Below are 19003 nucleotides of genomic sequence, written 5' to 3' on the forward strand. Positions count from 1 at the left end.
GTTTTTGATGAGAGAATAACATAATATGATGTGAAGCTCAAAGTTGGTTTTACATAATGCTGCCCCTTAAACCCAATACTTCAAAGAAAACACAAAACAACAACAAAAAGCGTATTGTATCAGTACGGGTATCAGCAATACAGGCCCTGTATTTACTTGGTATCTGATCGATATGTTTAGTAGAAAGTTGAGGCCAGACCTGCTGTTTGAGGTGAACCTCTTGCTGCTTCATCAACTCGCATATCCTCTGAGACTCCACGGCTTCCTTCAGCAGCTACACATGTAGAACAAATCGTAAACACCAAGTTCTTTCAACACCACAGACAGACGCTTATTTAGTTTCTCCAAAACGGCGCTCACAAAGTCTTTCTCCCGGTCATGGTGTTCCTCCGACTCCTTCAGCATCTCCTGCGCCTGGTGCAGCTTGGCGTCCACCAGCTGCTGCTGCAGGTCTTTGTGCTTCACCACTTTGTCTATGTGCTGTTTGTCAGGTCACACACATACACACATAGTTCTCCGTGAATAGAAGGCGGTTTAAAAAAGCGGAATGCAGACGTGAAGAGGAGAGGTCCTCACCTCCTCCCGCAGCTTGTACTGCTCGTAGAGCTTCTTGAGTTTCTCGGCCAGCTCGGCGTTCTCCTGCCGCAGGCTGGCGTTCCTCTCGTTGTGCTGTTCCATCTGAGCCTGGATGTCGTTCAGCGTCGCCTGGAAGTGGGACGTCACCTCCTTCCTCTTCTCCTCCTCCAGTCGGGTCCTCTGGATCCCTTCCTCCTGTAGGGGGGGGGAGAGTCGAAATTAATCAAATAATGAATTAAAATGAGCTTGATAAGTTCTGTCCTCATGATTTTTTTCTTCATAATCCATTTTATTTATGTTTTCAGTTCTGTATGGGGGTTTTGTATTTCTAATTTATTTATCATCTTGTTTTATTTTGGATATTTAAAATGTCTTCCAGGTCCAGTGTTAAATGTTTTTCACAAAATTAGAGTATTGATTTGATTACTCTATAAGAAGGCGTATTTACGACACTGTTGTACATTCATTAATAATTAATTTAAGTACAATACCATTATCATTATATTACTTGAAAATGGTCTCAAAACACCAATATTATTATTTATCGCAGTCATTTCAAGGACAAGTTATTGTCACAGGTCTGGAATTATTCCTGCTGAGCCGATTTAAAGCGGTTGGTTTGCTACCTTGAGCGTGCGGTTGTGTCTCTGCAGCTCCCTGCAGAGGCTCTCCAGCTTGCTGCGGGCCAGGATGGCCTTGCTGTGCTCATTCCTCAGGTTGTCCTTCTCCTGCACCAGCTGGCTCTGCTTCTTCTGCAGCGCCCTCATCTGTTTCTGGGTGGTACGATGCTCTTCCACCTAAAAAGAGGGATTAAAAATGTGTGTTTTGGGTTATTTCTTTTGGCAAATGTTTAAAAATATAGATATTATTTAACCAGTTCCTCCAGGATTTTATGATTGTTTTTCTGATTTTAAAAAATCAGTCAAAATGACTGATTTTGTGGAGCTACTTTAGAAATACCTGCTTGTCCAAGGAGGCCAGTGCCTACAAACAAGAGCGTCGCAAACAGAATCTGATATTTATGTATAGTTTTTCTCTAATTTTAATATCAGGAAAGCACAGTTAAACAGTAGTCACTTACCAGGTCGGCATACTTTTTGCAGAGGCCTGCCAGCTTTTCCTCAGGCGTGCTCAAAGTGTTCAGAGTCTGCATGAGGAGTGTGATCTCTTTGCCTGCATCACACAAACATCATTTCAATTGAAACAAAAAATATTGACAAATCAGATCAGCTGAAAGAACTTTCTTTAAGCAGTCTGTTTCCTACCGAGGCCCTTCACTTTCTTCTTCTCCTGAGTCTTCTTCTGCTCCTTCTCTGCTCCGTTGACCTTGCCCTCCTCCGATTTGTCGTCTTCCTTCCCTCCAGTCAACCCATTGAGCACCAGGCTGTGTGACTGGCCATTGAGCAAGGCACCAGCGTCGTCCTGAAGGCTCTCCCTGCAGTAGGTGCTGAGGATGTCCTCCAGCTGCCGGCTCAGTTCCTCTGCCATGTCGCACTGAGACTCGGCAACTGGACACAGCAAGGGGGGAGCGTTTTTTAAGTCAACCGGTAACTATGGCAACCTTTAACAATTTCTACATTGAAATTACGGACCTTCATTCCCACCCTCGTTGGTTTGTGAAGGGCTTTTTGCGCGTGGGCTCTGTGATTCGGCCCGGTTGGGGCTGTTGCTGTCCGAGCCGCCTGTACTCGCGTGAGCCGCAGGTGGAGCGGCAGGTGGAGCGGCAGGTGGAGGTGCCTCGGAGACTTCACCTGTAGGTGGAGCATCCTCACTACCAGGACTGCTGGGAGACTCTTCCGTGTCTTGTTTTTTCATGTCTAAACCAAGAAAACGAAAATGTAACAAAAACCCCCCCGCAAACTTTTGAACTACAGTTTATCGGTTTAGAAGAACATTTTGCCTCCAGACTCAGAAGTACAATACAGAATACAGAAATACAATAAACCGTTAAAAATTTCACATTTAACTTTGCGTAAACTGTTCAGCATACATATTTTTTAACCAAGCTAAAAGAAATGTCAAACTAGGATTATTCCTAGGTAATTCAAAGCAAGAGCTTTCAGTTTCCATTTCAGCACAGGCTAACCCTGGTTAGCAGCTACATGTAGCTCAAACTGCAACCAGAGCAGCGTTAGCTTGAGACAGGAGCCAGAAACGATTTAAAAACAACCACCATAAACATGGAGGGCTTTATATACGTCAACAATGTCATACACCGTTCCTTACCTGAAGAATCCAGAGAGAAACTGCTAATGTTATCTGTGAAGAAGCAGGCTTCGTTACCAGCGTGAGGTCTGTGTTGAAAAACCTAACTTCCGGTCATAACTTTGGATTTCTGTTCTTCGTCGAGCAGTAACAACGCGGTTCAAGGTTCAGCGGGCTGCTTGGCGCCCTCTACAGGGTTCATTGAGTTATGCTCTAAATAATTAATGGCGTTTAAGAGGGTAAAAAAACCAAACCTCACTTACTTGTTTGAAAACAAGATTCAGTAGTTCATGAAAATTAAATTAATAAAATCACCCCTCAATGAACAGAAACGTTTATTCAATGAAAATAAAACTATAGTGAAGTACAGTGCTGTTGTCATTAACGGCTAGGAAAGGGTTCTTATAATCTTGTCAGAGTAGCTCTTCACAACTTTGGTTGGAAGCATTAAAGACCTGAGAAATGTTTTTAAATATAAAAGGTGAAGTTGTCACATGTTTTCTCTGTTATGTTTGCAGAAATAGCATACCATAACTTTTACACCTTTTATTGAAGAAAATGGCTTCTCATTGTAAAGCCTTAAAGTTACATATAATTAAATAAAAATAATAATAAAAAAAACCTTATCAAGCCCAAAGGGAAGCTAAATGTTTTTGTAACTTACAGTGTAATATCCAAAGTTCTTCAAAAAGGCTGTGGGCAGGAAAGATTTCCTGTGGCGGTCTGTACTTCAGTAAATCTGAATAAGCCTCTGAAGATGCAATGCTTTTTGTATAAAGAAGATACTTGAGATTATCTATAATTGTCTTGATTTTATGTAAAATCCTTTTCACCATCATCTCCAGAGGTTCCACAGCAGTCCCTAGAACAGAAGCAGCCTTCTTTATTAGGTTGTTGAACCTTTTGTAAGCACCTGGTTTATAGCTAGGTCTTTGATTAAACTAGAAAACATACACAGTCACACCAGTCGCTCATAAAACTTGACTCGTGTACGTTTTACGGCTCCAGCCAAATTTTCTTTATTAGAAATGAGGGCAAACATGACTCCTTGGATTTGACTGATTGCCTAGCACCCCGGGCCTAGAAAGAACCAGTCAGAACTGAAGCAATGACACACAACAGTAAAACCTGTAAAAGAAAACTGAAGTTTGGGGCATTGAAGCTGCTTCTGACTTGATGTTTTTGAGTTATGGGAGGAAGTACCCAAACAATATGGGGATAAATATGCAAAATGTCTAGAGAAAGACAAAAGATCTACTTGATGAATGAAAACAATACTAATTCCTGTGCCATTGTGTACCCTCTGAAGAAATCCGGTAAATCTTTAAATGTGCAATGATGGGATTCCGATTACATTGCAGGAGTATTCATGGTCGATGTGCGTCGTTTTGTGGATTTTAACATATCCACAAAACTTCAGTGTATTTTGTCATGACTTGATTGTAAAAGCAGGGTTTACTATATATTTTACAATTTCTTTTTTTTTTTTAAGTGTGAATGCTTCCAATTTTGTTAGTCATTTTTGCAGACATCACAGCAGTAGGTATTTGGGTCATCTGACCTTCTTCCACACATAGAAACTGAAATTTTGCAAAGTAGCTCAACAGTGAGACCAGATGGGGCGAATCAGTTGACAGGCATTTCTAGGTCTCGTAACCATCGATTTGAATCAGATCTGGACTTTCACTGGGCCATTCTGATACATACATGTACTTCAATCTAACATCTTTTTCAGAACCACAAAGGTCCTACTTGCCCAAACTGTAGCAGTTTGTCTCTCCTCGGGTCCAGTTTCCCTTCCTGTCACAACTCGCCCACAAGAATAAATTACATCCATGAAAGGGTTGAAACATAACTTTATTTGTTTTGTACAGTATTTCCTCTGAACAATGTTAAATTCAATACAGATTCTTTACATTTCTAATATTGTTGCAGATTCCTGTATGCGCTGTTTTTTTTTTTTATTTTCTCTTCCATTTTTATGTTTGTGTATCATGTTCAGCTGAAGTGTGGTTAGGTTCTTGTCACTCATTCATACCGTCGGTAAAGTCCAGTCGAGTCACAGTATACAACATGGTTAATTTGGAGCAAAAAAGAAAAGTACTGACCGGAAAAAAAAAAGAGGAAAATAAATAGAGACAGAAATGAGAGGACCGGAGTAGAGGATGCACCAGGACTGGTTAGTGATGGCATACAAATATGATTTTACAAACGAGGAGTATTGTAAACATTTGTAGCATAGACGTCGAGCCGAGCCGCAGCGTTAGATTTTCATAAAGACACCAAAAGCGTCCAGGACGGAAGACAAGTTAAGATGTGATTTTTTTTTTTTTGTGAAGAGGTTTTTTTTTTTTTATTATTTTTTTAACTCCCTCCCCTATTAAGTAACAAGTTTCCTGATCGTGCAGCCTGACTGAAACAATCAATATCCTAAAAATGATAGAAATCACCACATCTAGACCAGGAAAAGAAGAGAAGCAGAAAGGCTTTTGGATACTCACCTCCTCTTCGTCTTTTTTTTTTTTAACGCTTAATTCATCCTGTTACAAGTTCTACTGAGGCTTTTTTTCTCCACTTCTCAGAAGTGATCAGAATTGTAATTGAATCCCTGTCAATGTATCAGAACATACATAGTTTAAATTATAACACTTTAATGTAAATTGCTGCACGTTTTTTTTTCCCTGAATCTCCACAGTTTAATACTCAGGGGAAAAAAAAAACAACTAATCATCAAGAGTTTCCCTCTGACCTCAAGTCGCATGAGATCAGGTTTGTATCTCGTCTCAGATTTAAATGCAGTCTTCGGAATTAGATTCAACTGAGCTTAAATTTGGGAGAAAAAAAAGAAGAGTTTTTTCTCTCAGGGAGGGATTGAAAATGCTGCGATGAGGGTGACAAAACTTTGGTAAACTAACTGGCAGTGAGATTGGTGCCTGCATCAGTCTGCTATGATGGTGATTTCTAGTTATGCATTTGCATCTAGTGCAGCTATTTTCGACTTTTCGTACAATGAACGGGGACGTCGGCTTGAGCTAAAGGCTAAACACCAGTCTCAACAGAAACCGGTGGCACAATTCCAAACAGCCATGCAGCAGCAGAGCTACACGCAGCGAAAACCACAAGTCATAGAGAACGTCCCGTCAATGAAAAACATCAGTTTTATAGAGTCAAGTCAGTCCCTCGCCCAACCACCCGCTCCCAAAACCCAACCCAGATAATTAGACATCATTGTTAAAGAATGCCACCTTAATAAACAATGGCAAATAATGTAACTTGAAAGATAAGGAAAATAGAGCAGCAATGGTTTGCACAAAAAACATGTGCACATTCAAGTAAATAAAGATATAAAGAAATAATCTACGAGTCAAAGACAGAAACGCAGGATCCTCCAGTCTTTGTTGGTCGGATTGGCACTTTAGTGAGCAGGAGTGCATTTTGATTTTTAAGAAATATAAACTTTTTCTCTCTCTCTCTCTCCTTGATGCAATGATTTTTTTCTTTAATATATATATATTTATTTATATATATTGCAATTCTGGCATTATATTTGTAGGCCAAGCACAGAATTGGCCAGGAAACCAAAGACTCCAGGGTCTAAATGCTGCTCTACACTTCTGTCGGGTAGAGGTAAGATGTTGTTGCTTAATTCATGATTCGACTTCTCGCGTCGACCGGGAGCACTTGTATTCTGCGGATAAAACTCGGCACAGAGTCATCTGTCAGATTATGTTTAACACATCTTGCAGAATGGTGCTTAACGTGGTGAAAGGCAGATGAGAAACGCCAGTCAGAGGTTAACTTTTAATAATCATGCACACAAATGTCACATTAATCTTGGGGTTTTAATGCCTTTGAAGGATTGTTTGTCCAGGCTGGGATGATAATACAAACAAATTGGATTCATTTTAAGTTGGAATTTATTGTGGCTTTTCTGTCCAGGCAGGTTGATAATTATACATACCCCCTCCCACCAGTATATTTCTTCAAAAAGATGTCTGAACAAGATGAAAGTCAGGTGACTCGTCTGGGCAGAGATAGTCATTTTCAATGACAGATGCTAATGTTTACACTGGCTAACCAAGAAAGACGCCAGTGTTTCTTAGCTAACCAAGAATGTTCCATCTAGCTTGAAATCCATCTTCAATCTAGATTGAATTAGCTCACATGGATGAGCAAATTCACTGCCAGGAAAACAGAAAAATTGGATAAAAAAAAAGACCTTCAAATATTCTGCCAGTTGTGCTAGAAGCTTGTTAATGGCGACAAAAGGCATGCAGCTTTCTGCAGCTTGCTAAAGGTTAAGTTAGTCAAGTGCAAAGGGGAGCTAACTCAGGGAGGTGTATGTATACTTCCAGGTAGAACTGAGACTGCCTTGATTACACAAGAACTTACAGTCATTCCACAACTCAAAAGCATTAAAAAGCCCCAAATTAATACAACGCATCCACAGTGAATGGATGAAAACCTCCAATTGCAACTATAGATTATACAAAAATTGTTTACCACTTTGGGGTTCCAAGAAAAGTCAGAATAATCCTCAGAAGATTGTTTTATTTGGTTACTTTAAAGAAACCTGATTGTGTTCATCTTCCATACATTTGAGTGCTTCAGTAATCCACAGAACAGCAGCGGTTCCCTTTCCTCCCCTCCCGACTCTGATTAGGACATATTCTTGATAGAGTCAATAGACCTACTCCCTCACACAGCGCCTGTCAGTCAAAACTCACACGAGCACACTTCTACTTCATCTACAGCGCCTCGACACGGACCAGAGACCGGCCTGAACAGAAACAAAGCCAATCCCTGGTCAGCGTCAACTCAGCTAATCTCAACCATCAGAAGTCCTGTGGCTAGAAACAACGACAAGTTTCCATAGCAATAAGCAACACTGCACTTGATCAGTTCATTCAACAAAATATTTACTACAGAATAAATGGGAGCTAAAGAAAGTTTGTGCTCAAAACTGAACATTTTACTACTACTTTTTTTTTTCCTTTCTTCTTAATGGAAGCTAGTTTTTGTTTCTAGTCACTCATCTGTGTTTCAGTTGGTGTTGTATGCAAGTGTGCATGAAGTGTACGCAAAGATATATATTAATGCAAATACATCAAAATCCAAATATACTTCTATTTAGATACTTGAACTTTTGTTGCAGTTAGGCTTGTCACTTATCTTCAGAGCTATCTCCCAACCCTCCAGCTGTTATTAGACCCACACAGAAGCAGCAGAATTGTCCTGGCTGGGCAGAGGAAGAGGCTATTTACATGAACAAAACACCCACACGTAAGCACAACTGTCCCATGCAAAAAGTCGTTAGCGGTTGTCATCTCCATTCCTCAAAGATATAGTGATATCGAACGCCAGAGGCTATTAATCCAACTCTACCACTAAAGAAAACACCACCGTGGTCACTAAACTATCACTATTCACACCACCTAAAGTTATCGTGTTAGAGTCCAGCTTCTTCTTCGAGTCCCGCGTGTTGTTTTACAAGGTACCTTTCGCCCCTCTGTACCAACAGGTTGCGCTTGGCGATGAATCCTCTGTGGCTGCAGGCAGGGTGGTAAAATACCATGCAGAGACCCCCACCACAGGGCCCAAGCAGAAACCTGTTGACACTGCAGGGGGCCAGGAGGTGGGGTTCAGTTGAACCACTAAACTATGATATTTTCTCTACTGCAGAAGGTTTTTCCACCTTCTTTTTAAATACAGCCAGATAGAAAAAGAAGTCCGGTTTGCTGCCAGCGCAGCAGGCTCTGCTGAACCTTGACCCCTCCTGAACTCTGCCTTGTTTAATAGATCACTTCATAATTCAAATGTTATTAACACAGCAAACAATGAATATAAGGATATTTAAATATCCCGCCCTCGAAAACAAAAACAGAGGATTTTTTTATGGTTAAAATAAAAAAAACTCTTAACCTTCACCAAGATCCCAATCACAGTCCTTCCTAGTTTCAATGTATTCTGTTACCTCTCATCTATTCCCTCCCCACTACAACGTAAAAGTCGTCCCTTCGCTTGGGCGGCAGGTTTAGGCCAGCCCTAAGCCTAACACAATTAGGGTATTTCTTTATAGAAAAGAAAACAAAAAAGACTTTCCATTTACAGAAAGAAAAATACATATAAAGGAGAAGATAAATAAGGGTTAGAGGTAAATAATAAAAGCTAAAAAGGGAGGGGGAACAAAAAAAAGAAGAAAAAAAGGTACGCCTATGTTGCATTGCACAAAATCAAACTGGTGTCACAAACTGGACGCCCCCTGTTTGTGGACTGCGAGGGGATGCATGGGTAATCCAGAAAACAGGAATGTCCCACTGGTGAAGAAATTTCGATAAAGATCCTAACTGGTTGCTGCTGGCGACCGGAGCTAAAAGCTACCAAACGGCAGGAAGAAGTCCTTGTGCACGTTTCGAACCGCTTCGGGTTTTCAGGTGATCAGTTCCCCCAACTTGGTTATTAGTTTGTAAGAAATGCTCCCAATGGCCAGGAAAAGAAAACAAACAACAAAAAAAAAAAAAGTCTGCCCTGTGCGCTAGTTGTCCAACTGGTGGGAAAGCATAGCCGGAGAGGGCGGTTTTAGGGCTTAAGAGGGCGACAGTTTAAGCTTTCCTCCAAAGGGCGGGTTTGTGTGTGTGTGTGTGTGAGTGTGTGTGTATGTGCTTGGAGAGATCAGGCGAGAGAGCACAGTGGCATGACTTGGGCATCATGGGGCCTTCCACAAAATGGGGTGGAGGGGGAGTTTACAGAAGGGAAAGTGGGTGAGTGGTGTACTTAAGAAAACTTAGAGCTGGAAGCCCTCCATTGGAGCTTCTTGCTGAGGGAAGAGGAACTGCTGGTTGGCCTGGTCCACCTGAGGAGCTAGACTGCTGTCTTCATCCTCCACCCCGAAGTAACGCTCGATCAGGTCAAACGCCTTCTGGTAGATCTCCTGGTTGTCGTGGCTCTGGAGGAACTCAATCTTGTCTAGTCCTGTAAATAAATAAATATAAGGTAACTTTATTTATATAGTACATTTTTAGCAACTAGGCAATTCAAAGTGCCTAGTTGCTGACAAAAGTCTCAGGAACTGGGTCTTAAAATCCTCTGGATCTTTTTGTTCTAACTAATAGGTTTGATTCCCGTTCTGGGCTGAGTGTCTAAAGTAATAAGTGTAAACAAGCAGAAACTTTGCATATAGTATATTAGGTCATATAGGTCATTCTTAATTGGTTGAGATCTTAACTTAAAAACCAACAAAATAAATCATGAAATCTTACAGATAAATTGAGAAATTGTCTGCTTTTTAGTATTGGGCAATTTTAGAAAAGAGCAGGCAGAAATATCTGATCATTCACAGATCTGATCTGTGAATGAATCGTTCAAAGATTCATTCTAACAACAACAATTTTATAGCTAGTTCACAGGGAAACATTTTTAAGTCGATTTCTGTCCTGATTTTCTCCTTCTGACAATCTTAACTGCATTTCCTCAGGTCACATTGACACGTGGCAGGAGGAAATCACACCCTAATTTACAAGACTCTGAAATCCTCTCAAAATAGTATAGTATAGAGATAAAATAAATGATTCAAATCTGAAGCATTTACTTAAACAGCAGGATCTATACATTCAGTCTATGGTTGTATCTACAGGTTAATGTCTTATTGAAAATTGTCTATAAAATCTAAGTGGAATATTTCTTAACTTTAGCCTGAAATCACCATCTTAATGAAGCTAATTGCTCTTTCATAACATGCCAGCAGACATTACGATATTCAGAGTTAAAAAAAAAAAGGTAGCTATTAGCAAATGTCAGGATGCATAATAAACCTCCATTGTAAAGATTCTGTGTGTTCGTATGAGTGAGCGGCGTACCGTAGGCCTCTTCGATGAGGCTGCAGTAGGGATTGACGCCGGTGCCGTTGTTCTCCTGTTTGGCTTCCTGCTCGCCCAGCCTCAGGATGTTTTCCAGCCCGTTAAGCGCCACCTGAACAATCTTGGAGTCCATTACAGTGAGGAGATCACACAGGGGCTTGATGCAGCCCAGGTTCACCAGGTACCTGAATACAAACACAAATGGTTCATATGTTAACATAGAGCAAGAGACCGATCACAGGGGAAGCAGAAATGGACAAAGGCATCTCTATGTCAAACTAAAATGCACCTGATCTGCTCTGGTGTTCCTCCAGATGTAGCGTTGGTGATGGCCCAGGCTGCCTCTTTTCTGGTTCTGAACTCCGCTTTCTGCAAAATTTCAATTAGGACTGGAAAGATGTTGGCATCAATCACCGTCTGGAGAGAAACAGAGAATGAGATCATTGTTATGAGGCCTGGAGCAGGAGCTGCAGCGGCTCAGACCAAGCACACTTTTTACACCAATTGGTTTTTTCTTGAAGGGATTTGTCCACAATATGATTGAGTAATAGGAGAATATCTGAGATTAATATATTGAATATTAATGGAGGCGTCATATTACTGCTGTAACAGTAACAGTGATTTCCTTCACAGTGAATAAAACACACTTGTCAATCACTGTGAGCTGGAGCATAATGTGCTTGGAATGAAACGCTGCATTACAATTTATCTGGATAATAAACCCTTTACATCGTCATAATAATGATAATCTAGAAAGGTTTGCATGATTCAAAGAAGGAAAAATGAGGGAAAACACCAAGCAGCAAACTGCTTCCACTTCACATATTTGTACTAGTTTGTGTTGTGTCTAAATAAAGCACATTTTAATCCATTATGATTTTAATTCCAAAGTATGTGCAAAAGTAAAAGGACAAAAACACAAAATCTTATTTTAAACTACTACAAACATCATGATACACTTGACATAAGACAAAAATAACTTACAGGTAATTTAAGCAACATATGAGCTTGATTTAAGTACATTTCTTAACACTGATTAAAAAAACAGAAACATTAGATCCACTGGCAGATTATTTCACTAATAGCAAGACATTTTAACTAAAAGAGTAATAATCTGCCAAAGGATCTAGTACTTTTTCCATCAATATTAAGAAATTATTTACTTAAATCAAGCTTCTGCACATTTCTGAAAAGTCACTTGTAAATCAGTTTTGTCTTATTTTAAGAGTACCAAGATATTTTCAGTAGAAACTGCACAAACATACCTAGTAAGATTTTGTGTTTTTGCAGTTGATGTGCAGAAACACACAACTCCTACCTGTGAGTCTGTAAAACAGCTTTTTAAACAGTAATATTGGTTACATATACACACATCTCGTTCAATCTAACTTTTATTAATAGTTTTAAAAATGTTGGGGGGAAATGTTCCATCAAGACAGCAGCCTCACATTAACTCAATCTAAGGGACAACAGGGGTTTTCTCTCAGCTCGTTTCTGTGTCAGTGATGTGTAAAGGTCACCTGTATTTGCGCTCGGTTTCCAGCTGTGATGTTGGAGATGGTCCAACAGGCTTCCTTACGAATCGACTCCTTAGGACTGCTGAGGAGGTGCAGCAGGCAGGGCAAAGCTGAGCAGTTCAACACCACCTAAATGCAACAACCAACCAGACGAGGACATGTAGGTTATTGACCTCGTTAAGACGTCCTGGCTCTGATTGGTTGGTTTTGTATGTCTTCAGACAGCAACATTAGCTCAAGGAGGAGGTGGAGAGTCTTTCCACAGACAATCTCTCATATTACAGTCACAAAATAGTGACTTGTAAAAAGTAGATAAAAAATGTTGTTTTTTTCATAAAAGTTACATATTAGAGCCTTAAAGTAAATGAATCATACAAGTAAAACTCCATATTAATGTATTTCTCTTCCCGTCAGGTCTGAGCTGATTTCTGAAACAAACCTGTGTCTGAATGTCGTCTCCAGTGACGATGTTTCCGACGGCCCTCAGAGCAGGAGAAGCCACCTTGTAGTCTGTGTGCCTGCAGAGAGGAGCGATAAGTAACAGCAATCATCAGGACCATGTTTTCAGAGCTGCGATTTAAGGGTGACAGAACAACGGGTACGGCGACAACACCAAACGCACATGAGCAGCTCCACCAGCCTCCTGCACACGCCTGAGTCGATGACAGCCTGGATCTTGTCGTTGGGGCCGTCGGAGAGGTAGGAAAGAGCCCAGCAGGCGTCTGCCAGCAAGTCTGGGTCACTGCTGAATAAGAGCCTGGACAGCACAGGCAGACAGGGAGACACCTGGACAGGACAAGTTTACGGTTGGGATTATCATTAGGGGCAAATCTAATGGGAGACAGAACTTTTCACTGACGCAGCAAAAGATTATTTTAAATCTCTTCTAAAGTTTCTGGACACTGAGATCAAGCCTGACGGAAAGGCAGCCAGACCGGCTTAAAGCAACAGTACTGGAGGACGACATGTGGCTACTTTTAAAAACAAGTAACCATTTGCCAACTAATTGTCAATGTCAAATAGAAAACTACTTCAACCACAAATTTCAGGATTATTCAGGAAGATTTTAGAGCACTTTGGACATTTGAGGAACTTTTACAGCGTTGGGTTTGATGATCTTCATGTTCCACAAATAATCAAACAGCACAATGTTATATTTGGCTCCCAATTCTGGGTCATTTCATTGCTTCTTTGGCCAAAGGACTGAGATCAACTCCATTTCAGAAATCAGCAAGAAGCGTGTTTATGTGGAAGTGTCACCTTTTCAAAAGCAGGTGGAGGATTTTTGCCTCTGCAGAGATTAGACAGAGCCCATACTGCATTCCTAGTCATCGTCAGTCTAGTAGATTTGGTCAAAAGCCTGAAAAAAAAAAAAAAAAAAAAAACACAAACTCAGACGATAACATCATGACAGAAATATGTCTCAGGCAGAAACTTGTTTGGGCTTGGTCACTGAGCAACAAAACTGTAAAAAAAAAAAAAAAAACGTAGGAGCTTACAACAGCAGCGGTGTTAGGATGTTGCAGTTCAGCACATAGTCCCTGCATACCGCGCTGTCCCCAGCGATGTTACCCAACGCCCACACAGCCTGGAGAGCACACACAAACATGAGGGCCGCTTTATCTCACCGGGCAGCAAAACAACATCCTGCCTTAGAGCTGAAGCTGAAAAACTTGTTACTTGTTCTTGGACGTCCTCGAAGTCTGAGTTGAGGAGTTCGATGAAGATGGGCACGGCTCCAGCCTCGATGACCGTCTTCGTCTGCTGGGACGTTCCCGATGCGATGTTGGTCAGGGCCCAGGCAGCTTCGAACTGCAGCCGCACAAAAAAAAAAAAAAAAACTATCATGGCACAGCTCAAGCTCTACATTTAAAATCCTAACATTAGGAGTTTTAATGAGCAGACCTGTAGTGTGCAGTTGGTGCTCTTCTGCAGAAACTCCACAAATCGCTCCACGACGCCGGCTGTGTTTATGACCTCATCGATCGGTGGGTTGGGCTCTGGAAATAAATATTAAAGTAATGTATTAGAACAACCAATTAGTTGTTTTTTGATATATCATTTTCATGGTTTGAAACTGTGCTACATAAACATGTAACATGTTGTAACTGCAGTTCCAAAGCCACGACGCTACGCAGCATCAGCTGGTGATCTCTATTTGGAAACAGAAGAAGCGTTTACATTTCCACATCCTGCTAGTTCATCAGTTATTTGGAGATTTATGAGTAAAAATGCCTTAAAACATATTTTAATGGCTCAGCAGAAAATAAATACTGTATTGAATCACGATGTAGTAAACTGAAACAGCAGCACACATCAGATCAGAGTACTGTGGCAATGATCGGCTGCATTTTAATCAGAACATATGGAATACAATCCTTCAATATGCCTGATGGTCAACAAGGATTTTATACATTAATTTACTATATTTTCCACAATTTACATGTTTTTTTCTCTTCATTACATATTTTTTTGTAACCTGTGCAACTTGTACTCTGGAAAATATGGTGCTTACATTTACCCGTTCTGACATTTACAATATTTGTAATGTAAACTTAAGTGTCCAGCTCCTTCAGACTAGTCAACATCAACTAGCAAACACCTGGTGGAGCTGAACTTCTGTTGAGTTCATTACAGGAGCTACTGGTCAGTGAACGCTGGTAAAAATGTTAAAGGGTTAATAGAGGAGCCATGTTATGACTTCCTGAAGGCGGAGTTGGAGATTTTAAAGAGACAGAGGCCCAATTTCAAGGCATTAAATTACAATGTCAAATTTATTTTAAGTCATATTTAGCATATTCAATATTTTTATAACAACTGAATATAACAGTTACTTGACTGTAAGAGGGTAGGGGTCTGCTTTGGCCTTGGATCCTCTAGAACGGGCCACATCCTGGAGGTGAGGCTCACCTAATCTGGATTTTTATATGTATTGAGGCCAAGAAAGTTACATACATCAGGTAAGAGTCACTGTTTACAACTTATTACCAGAATCTGACTTCAATAATCCTGAACTGTCTGCTTTATTTGTGGTCCCATGCCAAGACGCAATACATTTCTGCTCGTACCACAAACACACAACGTTCTGTACAAACCTTTGGAAAGTAGTTTCCTGAACTTTTGTGTCGTGGCGAGCTGAAGCTCTGGGTCTTCTGAAAAAAGCATGTCCACCATGTCTCTGGTGATGACTCCCTCCTAAACGAGAACGAGCAAACACTCTGAGTGGCTGAGGCCCTCAGCACCGAAATCATTTCTAACATCAACACCAAATCGAACATTTTATCAAAAGCCTCAAATTATTTCCGCTGCTCAAGAATCATTAGGAAAATGAGCCACTCACTGTTGCTGGAGAGTTGAGGTATGAGTCCACCAGTGGACTCTCGAACATGACCTCCTCCTCGTTGAGAACATCCACGTTTCTCCTCTTGAAAAGCTGCAAACAACCACAGAGTCAGAGAGTCATCCTGCTGGAGAAAGGTTTAAACCAAGAAACAAAAACAATAAAATCTGACGAGGGAGACACACCTGCTGTTCTCGTTTTTGTTTCCTGAGTTGGATGCCCTCCTCTTCCCTCCTGCGCCTCATCTCCTCTGGATTCAGTGCTTTGTTCTTGTAGCGGTTCATCCTGTAGTTGTCCTTTGCCGGACTGGCTGACGGTTCTGACGGCCCAGAGAGAGACAGACACGAGGTCAAGACGCCAGCTGGGAACTAGTATTGCATCGTTCATCATTTATTGTGATACGTTTATCATGACAAGACTTTTGGTCTATCCTTGTCACAATTAACTCCAATTAATGATGTTAAAAAAACCAGCCTTTGTTATCTGGTTTGATAGTTTTACCATTTTCTCCAGTATTTCCTCAAAAGCGTCAATAAATATAAATACATTTGGTTAGTTTAGTGATACAAATCACACCTCTTTATGTGACTGCTGTCCTAGAGAAGAGCATTACATATGGGCAACATTTGTGTTTTAACACACAGTTACAGTCATATAGTTGCCTAAAATAAATGTAAGAAATGGTTCTTACAATAATAATAACACTCACTTTTATTGCCATCACAATGATACTGCAAAATATTGTGATAAAAGTCCACTACAAAACTACTAATGAAAATAGATATTTTTCCCACAACATTTTTTTTCTTTTTTATTCGACTTTTTCTTTATTTGACTACTATTCAGAACGTATCTAGACTCTACAGATATGCATCTCCTGTTTGTTTACTGAGCCCAATTATTTTACTATTATTCCTGCTGTCTGTAAAATGCCTATAATACTTGAAGGAAATACAGTTACATTTTTTTTTTAAATGTGTCAAGAAGTATGAGTAAACATGAGACAGATTAAGTTTGACTTCGTCTCTCCCGCTCAGGTTTCTAATATTAGAAAGAGACTGGTCGGAAAGTCTTGCAGAAATTAGCTTAGAAAGAAAAAAAAAAAAAGAAAAAAACAAGTTAAAAATACACACATGACCATAAGCTGCTCCTAGCAGAGAGGAATTTCATTTTTAATTTAATATATTTTTGAGAAACATGCCAAAAAAGTCTCAAAAAGACCCCTCTCCCCGGTGTCCTAAGGTTAAATATTCCAACAAGCTCTGAAAATTGAGGTCACATTTTGTCCAAGCAGCCTTGTAAAAGGTATGTAAAGTGGGAAGCAGATGGTGGAGCCGCGGGGATTGACAAACACCAGTAACAGCAGGTTGCTCTCATTTTTTTTTTTTCTGCGAAAAAGGTAGCTGGTTTATATTCTTTGTGACAACTGCTTGGCCTGTTTGGCCGTTTGGGCAAGGTGGAACAAAAATAGCCCGGCTGGGAGTTGTGCGTCTGCACTGGAAATTCCCCAAGATCCCCGCTGGCAAACAGGGACCCCTCTGGGGTACGTAAAGCAGAAAAGGGGAGGGGAACTGTTGCGCGTTTGTTGACTGGGCTTGCTCATGGCATCGTCTAGCTAAACCGAGAAGGAAATGACAACCAAGAAGCCAAAAAAATCTCTGAAATAAATCAGACGACGTGCACATTGCAACAAAAAAGTTGACTCTCAGTTTGGGTGAAGCACTCTTATGCAGTGTTGTAAATTTCTGGATTCATATTTCCACAGTTTCAGCTCTATAAATCCTTTTTATACAAGTATACATATACATTTTAAATTAATATGAATGTCTTCTGTGAATTCATAGCTGATCTGGAAGGCTTTTAAATAGAGAATAAAAAAACATGAAGGGGAGGGAGGGGAAATTGGAAAGCTGGATAAATGGAAGGATGACAAAGTGACAAAAAGAAAAGAAAAATGTCTGGAAGTCTGGAAATACTAATATTTTCGTATACTTATACTTCTCAGATTGTGCGGGAATCCTGGCTGTTGTACGATTTGGCATTTCAGTGATGATATCATCAAATATTTCTGGGATTACAGAGAGAGGCAGTAGCTTCATTTCTGTTAGATTACACATCACGATAGTGTCTTCAGATTACATTTAAACACCGACTAACTGAACCAAGCAGTTTTATCACCCTCATTTAAGTATTTACCAGAAATTGTGCCCTGAGGTAAAAACACAAGCCATCACAAGCCGACGTTAGTTCTACCCTCCGACTTCTAGCCTTACAAAATACAACACAAAAATATGCCAGCAGCGTATTTTTGTGGATTTAAATGAGATTATCGGTCTGAAGCCGACTGAAAACCTTCCAGAAAACACACGGTCTTATTATAACCCGACCCCCAATGTTGTATAACTGTGCGGGGTCTCTGGAATGAGGCTGAATGACAGAGCTAAGGCACCTAAGCTAGCACACATGCCAACACGAATTTATACCTTATTGTCCAAACTGCTGTACTTTGCCAATATATCTAAGAACGACGAGACACTTGGCGACTCCTGCTTAGTTAGCGCGATGCATTTACGGGTTAAATAGCTTGTTTAGGTTGTAGATAACAGACTAAACAAATACATGTAAATAACTTGATAACGTGGTTCTCGATGCTTGCTTGTACATAAAAATGGGAAGGTAGGACACAGAAAATGTAGCTACAAAATTGACTATAAGAAGGAAATATCTTCACGAAAATGGTAAGACCTTTGGCTAAAAACTACGTGGGTCATTGTAATGGTAAAGCGCGATGCTAACGTTGTTAGCACCTAGCCAAGTTTTCTCAAGTTAGCTTCTCAAGTTAGCACTCGCTTTTTGACGTTGTTTAAATTAAACGTTTACAACTTGACTAATACATCTTAACAAGTTTAAAAGTGTCACCAAACCGAATCGATAAATGGTCGTTCACTTAACCCCAGGTTAAAACGCCATAAACAATTTCCAACTGCGTGCATACGCTACATTATTAGCTACAACAGCTAACGTGTTAGCTAAGTAGCTACACTAAAGTCACAGACTTATTTTCTAATTATTCCCTTCGACTACACAGAAAACACTTCAGTCACCTGAATACTTTTAGATACAAAGACGACTTACCCATTATGGTGTTTATGTTTTAAGTATAGTAAGCCGTGAAGATGTATACCAAGTTCAAATCCTTTTCCCCACTGCTAGCTTTCCAGAATTTGCTCCAGTAAGCAATATGTCCGCCGGAGACGGAAACATTAAAATATAGAGCGACTTCCTGCCACCAGAGGTCGCCCCAGTACCACAAACATTTGTTTGACTCCATAGTACGGTAACTGTAAATGTAACCACCAAGTGACAAATTTAAATGACAATTTCTTTAGTGAAATATGAGCTTTAGTTATCAGAAACACAATACATTGCCGTTACATTGTTGTTGTAAGGTAAATATATATAGCATATATGTTTATAATGTTACATTTTACAATGTGTTTATGTGTTAT

At 40.2% G+C, this 19003-nt stretch overlaps 2 protein-coding genes across 3 annotated transcripts in view; both read right to left on the bottom strand.

The window, feature by feature from the left end:
* Positions 1-2919, bottom strand: part of txlna (taxilin alpha) — an 8729-nt gene extending 5810 nt beyond the window's left edge. The window contains exons 1-8 of one of the 2 annotated variants that reach the window (XM_015041684.1): positions 2803-2919; positions 2181-2393; positions 1842-2084; positions 1658-1749; positions 1203-1373; positions 577-771; positions 361-480; positions 200-274 (exon numbers count right to left, since the gene is read on the bottom strand). In XM_015041684.1, the coding sequence (XP_014897170.1) occupies positions 200-274; positions 361-480; positions 577-771; positions 1203-1373; positions 1658-1749; positions 1842-2084; positions 2181-2391 (1107 nt within the window). In that variant the 5' untranslated portion in view covers positions 2392-2393; positions 2803-2919. Of the gene's footprint in view, positions 1-199; positions 275-360; positions 481-576; positions 772-1202; positions 1374-1657; positions 1750-1841; positions 2085-2168; positions 2394-2802 lie in introns of both variants that reach the window. The other variant, XM_015041683.1, reaches the window with a different exon arrangement.
* A 4393-nt stretch (positions 2920-7312) lies between these two features.
* Positions 7313-18758, bottom strand: kpna6 (karyopherin alpha 6 (importin alpha 7)). Its single transcript, XM_015041686.1, has 14 exons — positions 18630-18758; positions 15680-15813; positions 15495-15587; positions 15250-15349; positions 14060-14154; positions 13835-13966; positions 13654-13742; positions 13415-13514; positions 12777-12940; positions 12594-12672; positions 12158-12283; positions 10927-11054; positions 10638-10822; positions 7313-9753 (listed from the first exon to the last, which is right to left on the bottom strand). Exons 1-14 carry the CDS (start codon positions 18631-18633, stop codon positions 9566-9568), a joined length of 1617 nt encoding a protein of 538 aa, XP_014897172.1. The 5' UTR covers positions 18634-18758; the 3' UTR covers positions 7313-9565.
* Between the last annotated feature and the right edge of the window lie 245 nt (positions 18759-19003).

Source organism: Poecilia latipinna, unplaced genomic scaffold (genome assembly GCF_001443285.1).
Source record: "Poecilia latipinna isolate Pla-1442-1.1 unplaced genomic scaffold, P_latipinna-1.0 Scaffold562, whole genome shotgun sequence".
Classification (NCBI taxonomy): Eukaryota; Metazoa; Chordata; class Actinopteri; order Cyprinodontiformes; family Poeciliidae; genus Poecilia; species Poecilia latipinna.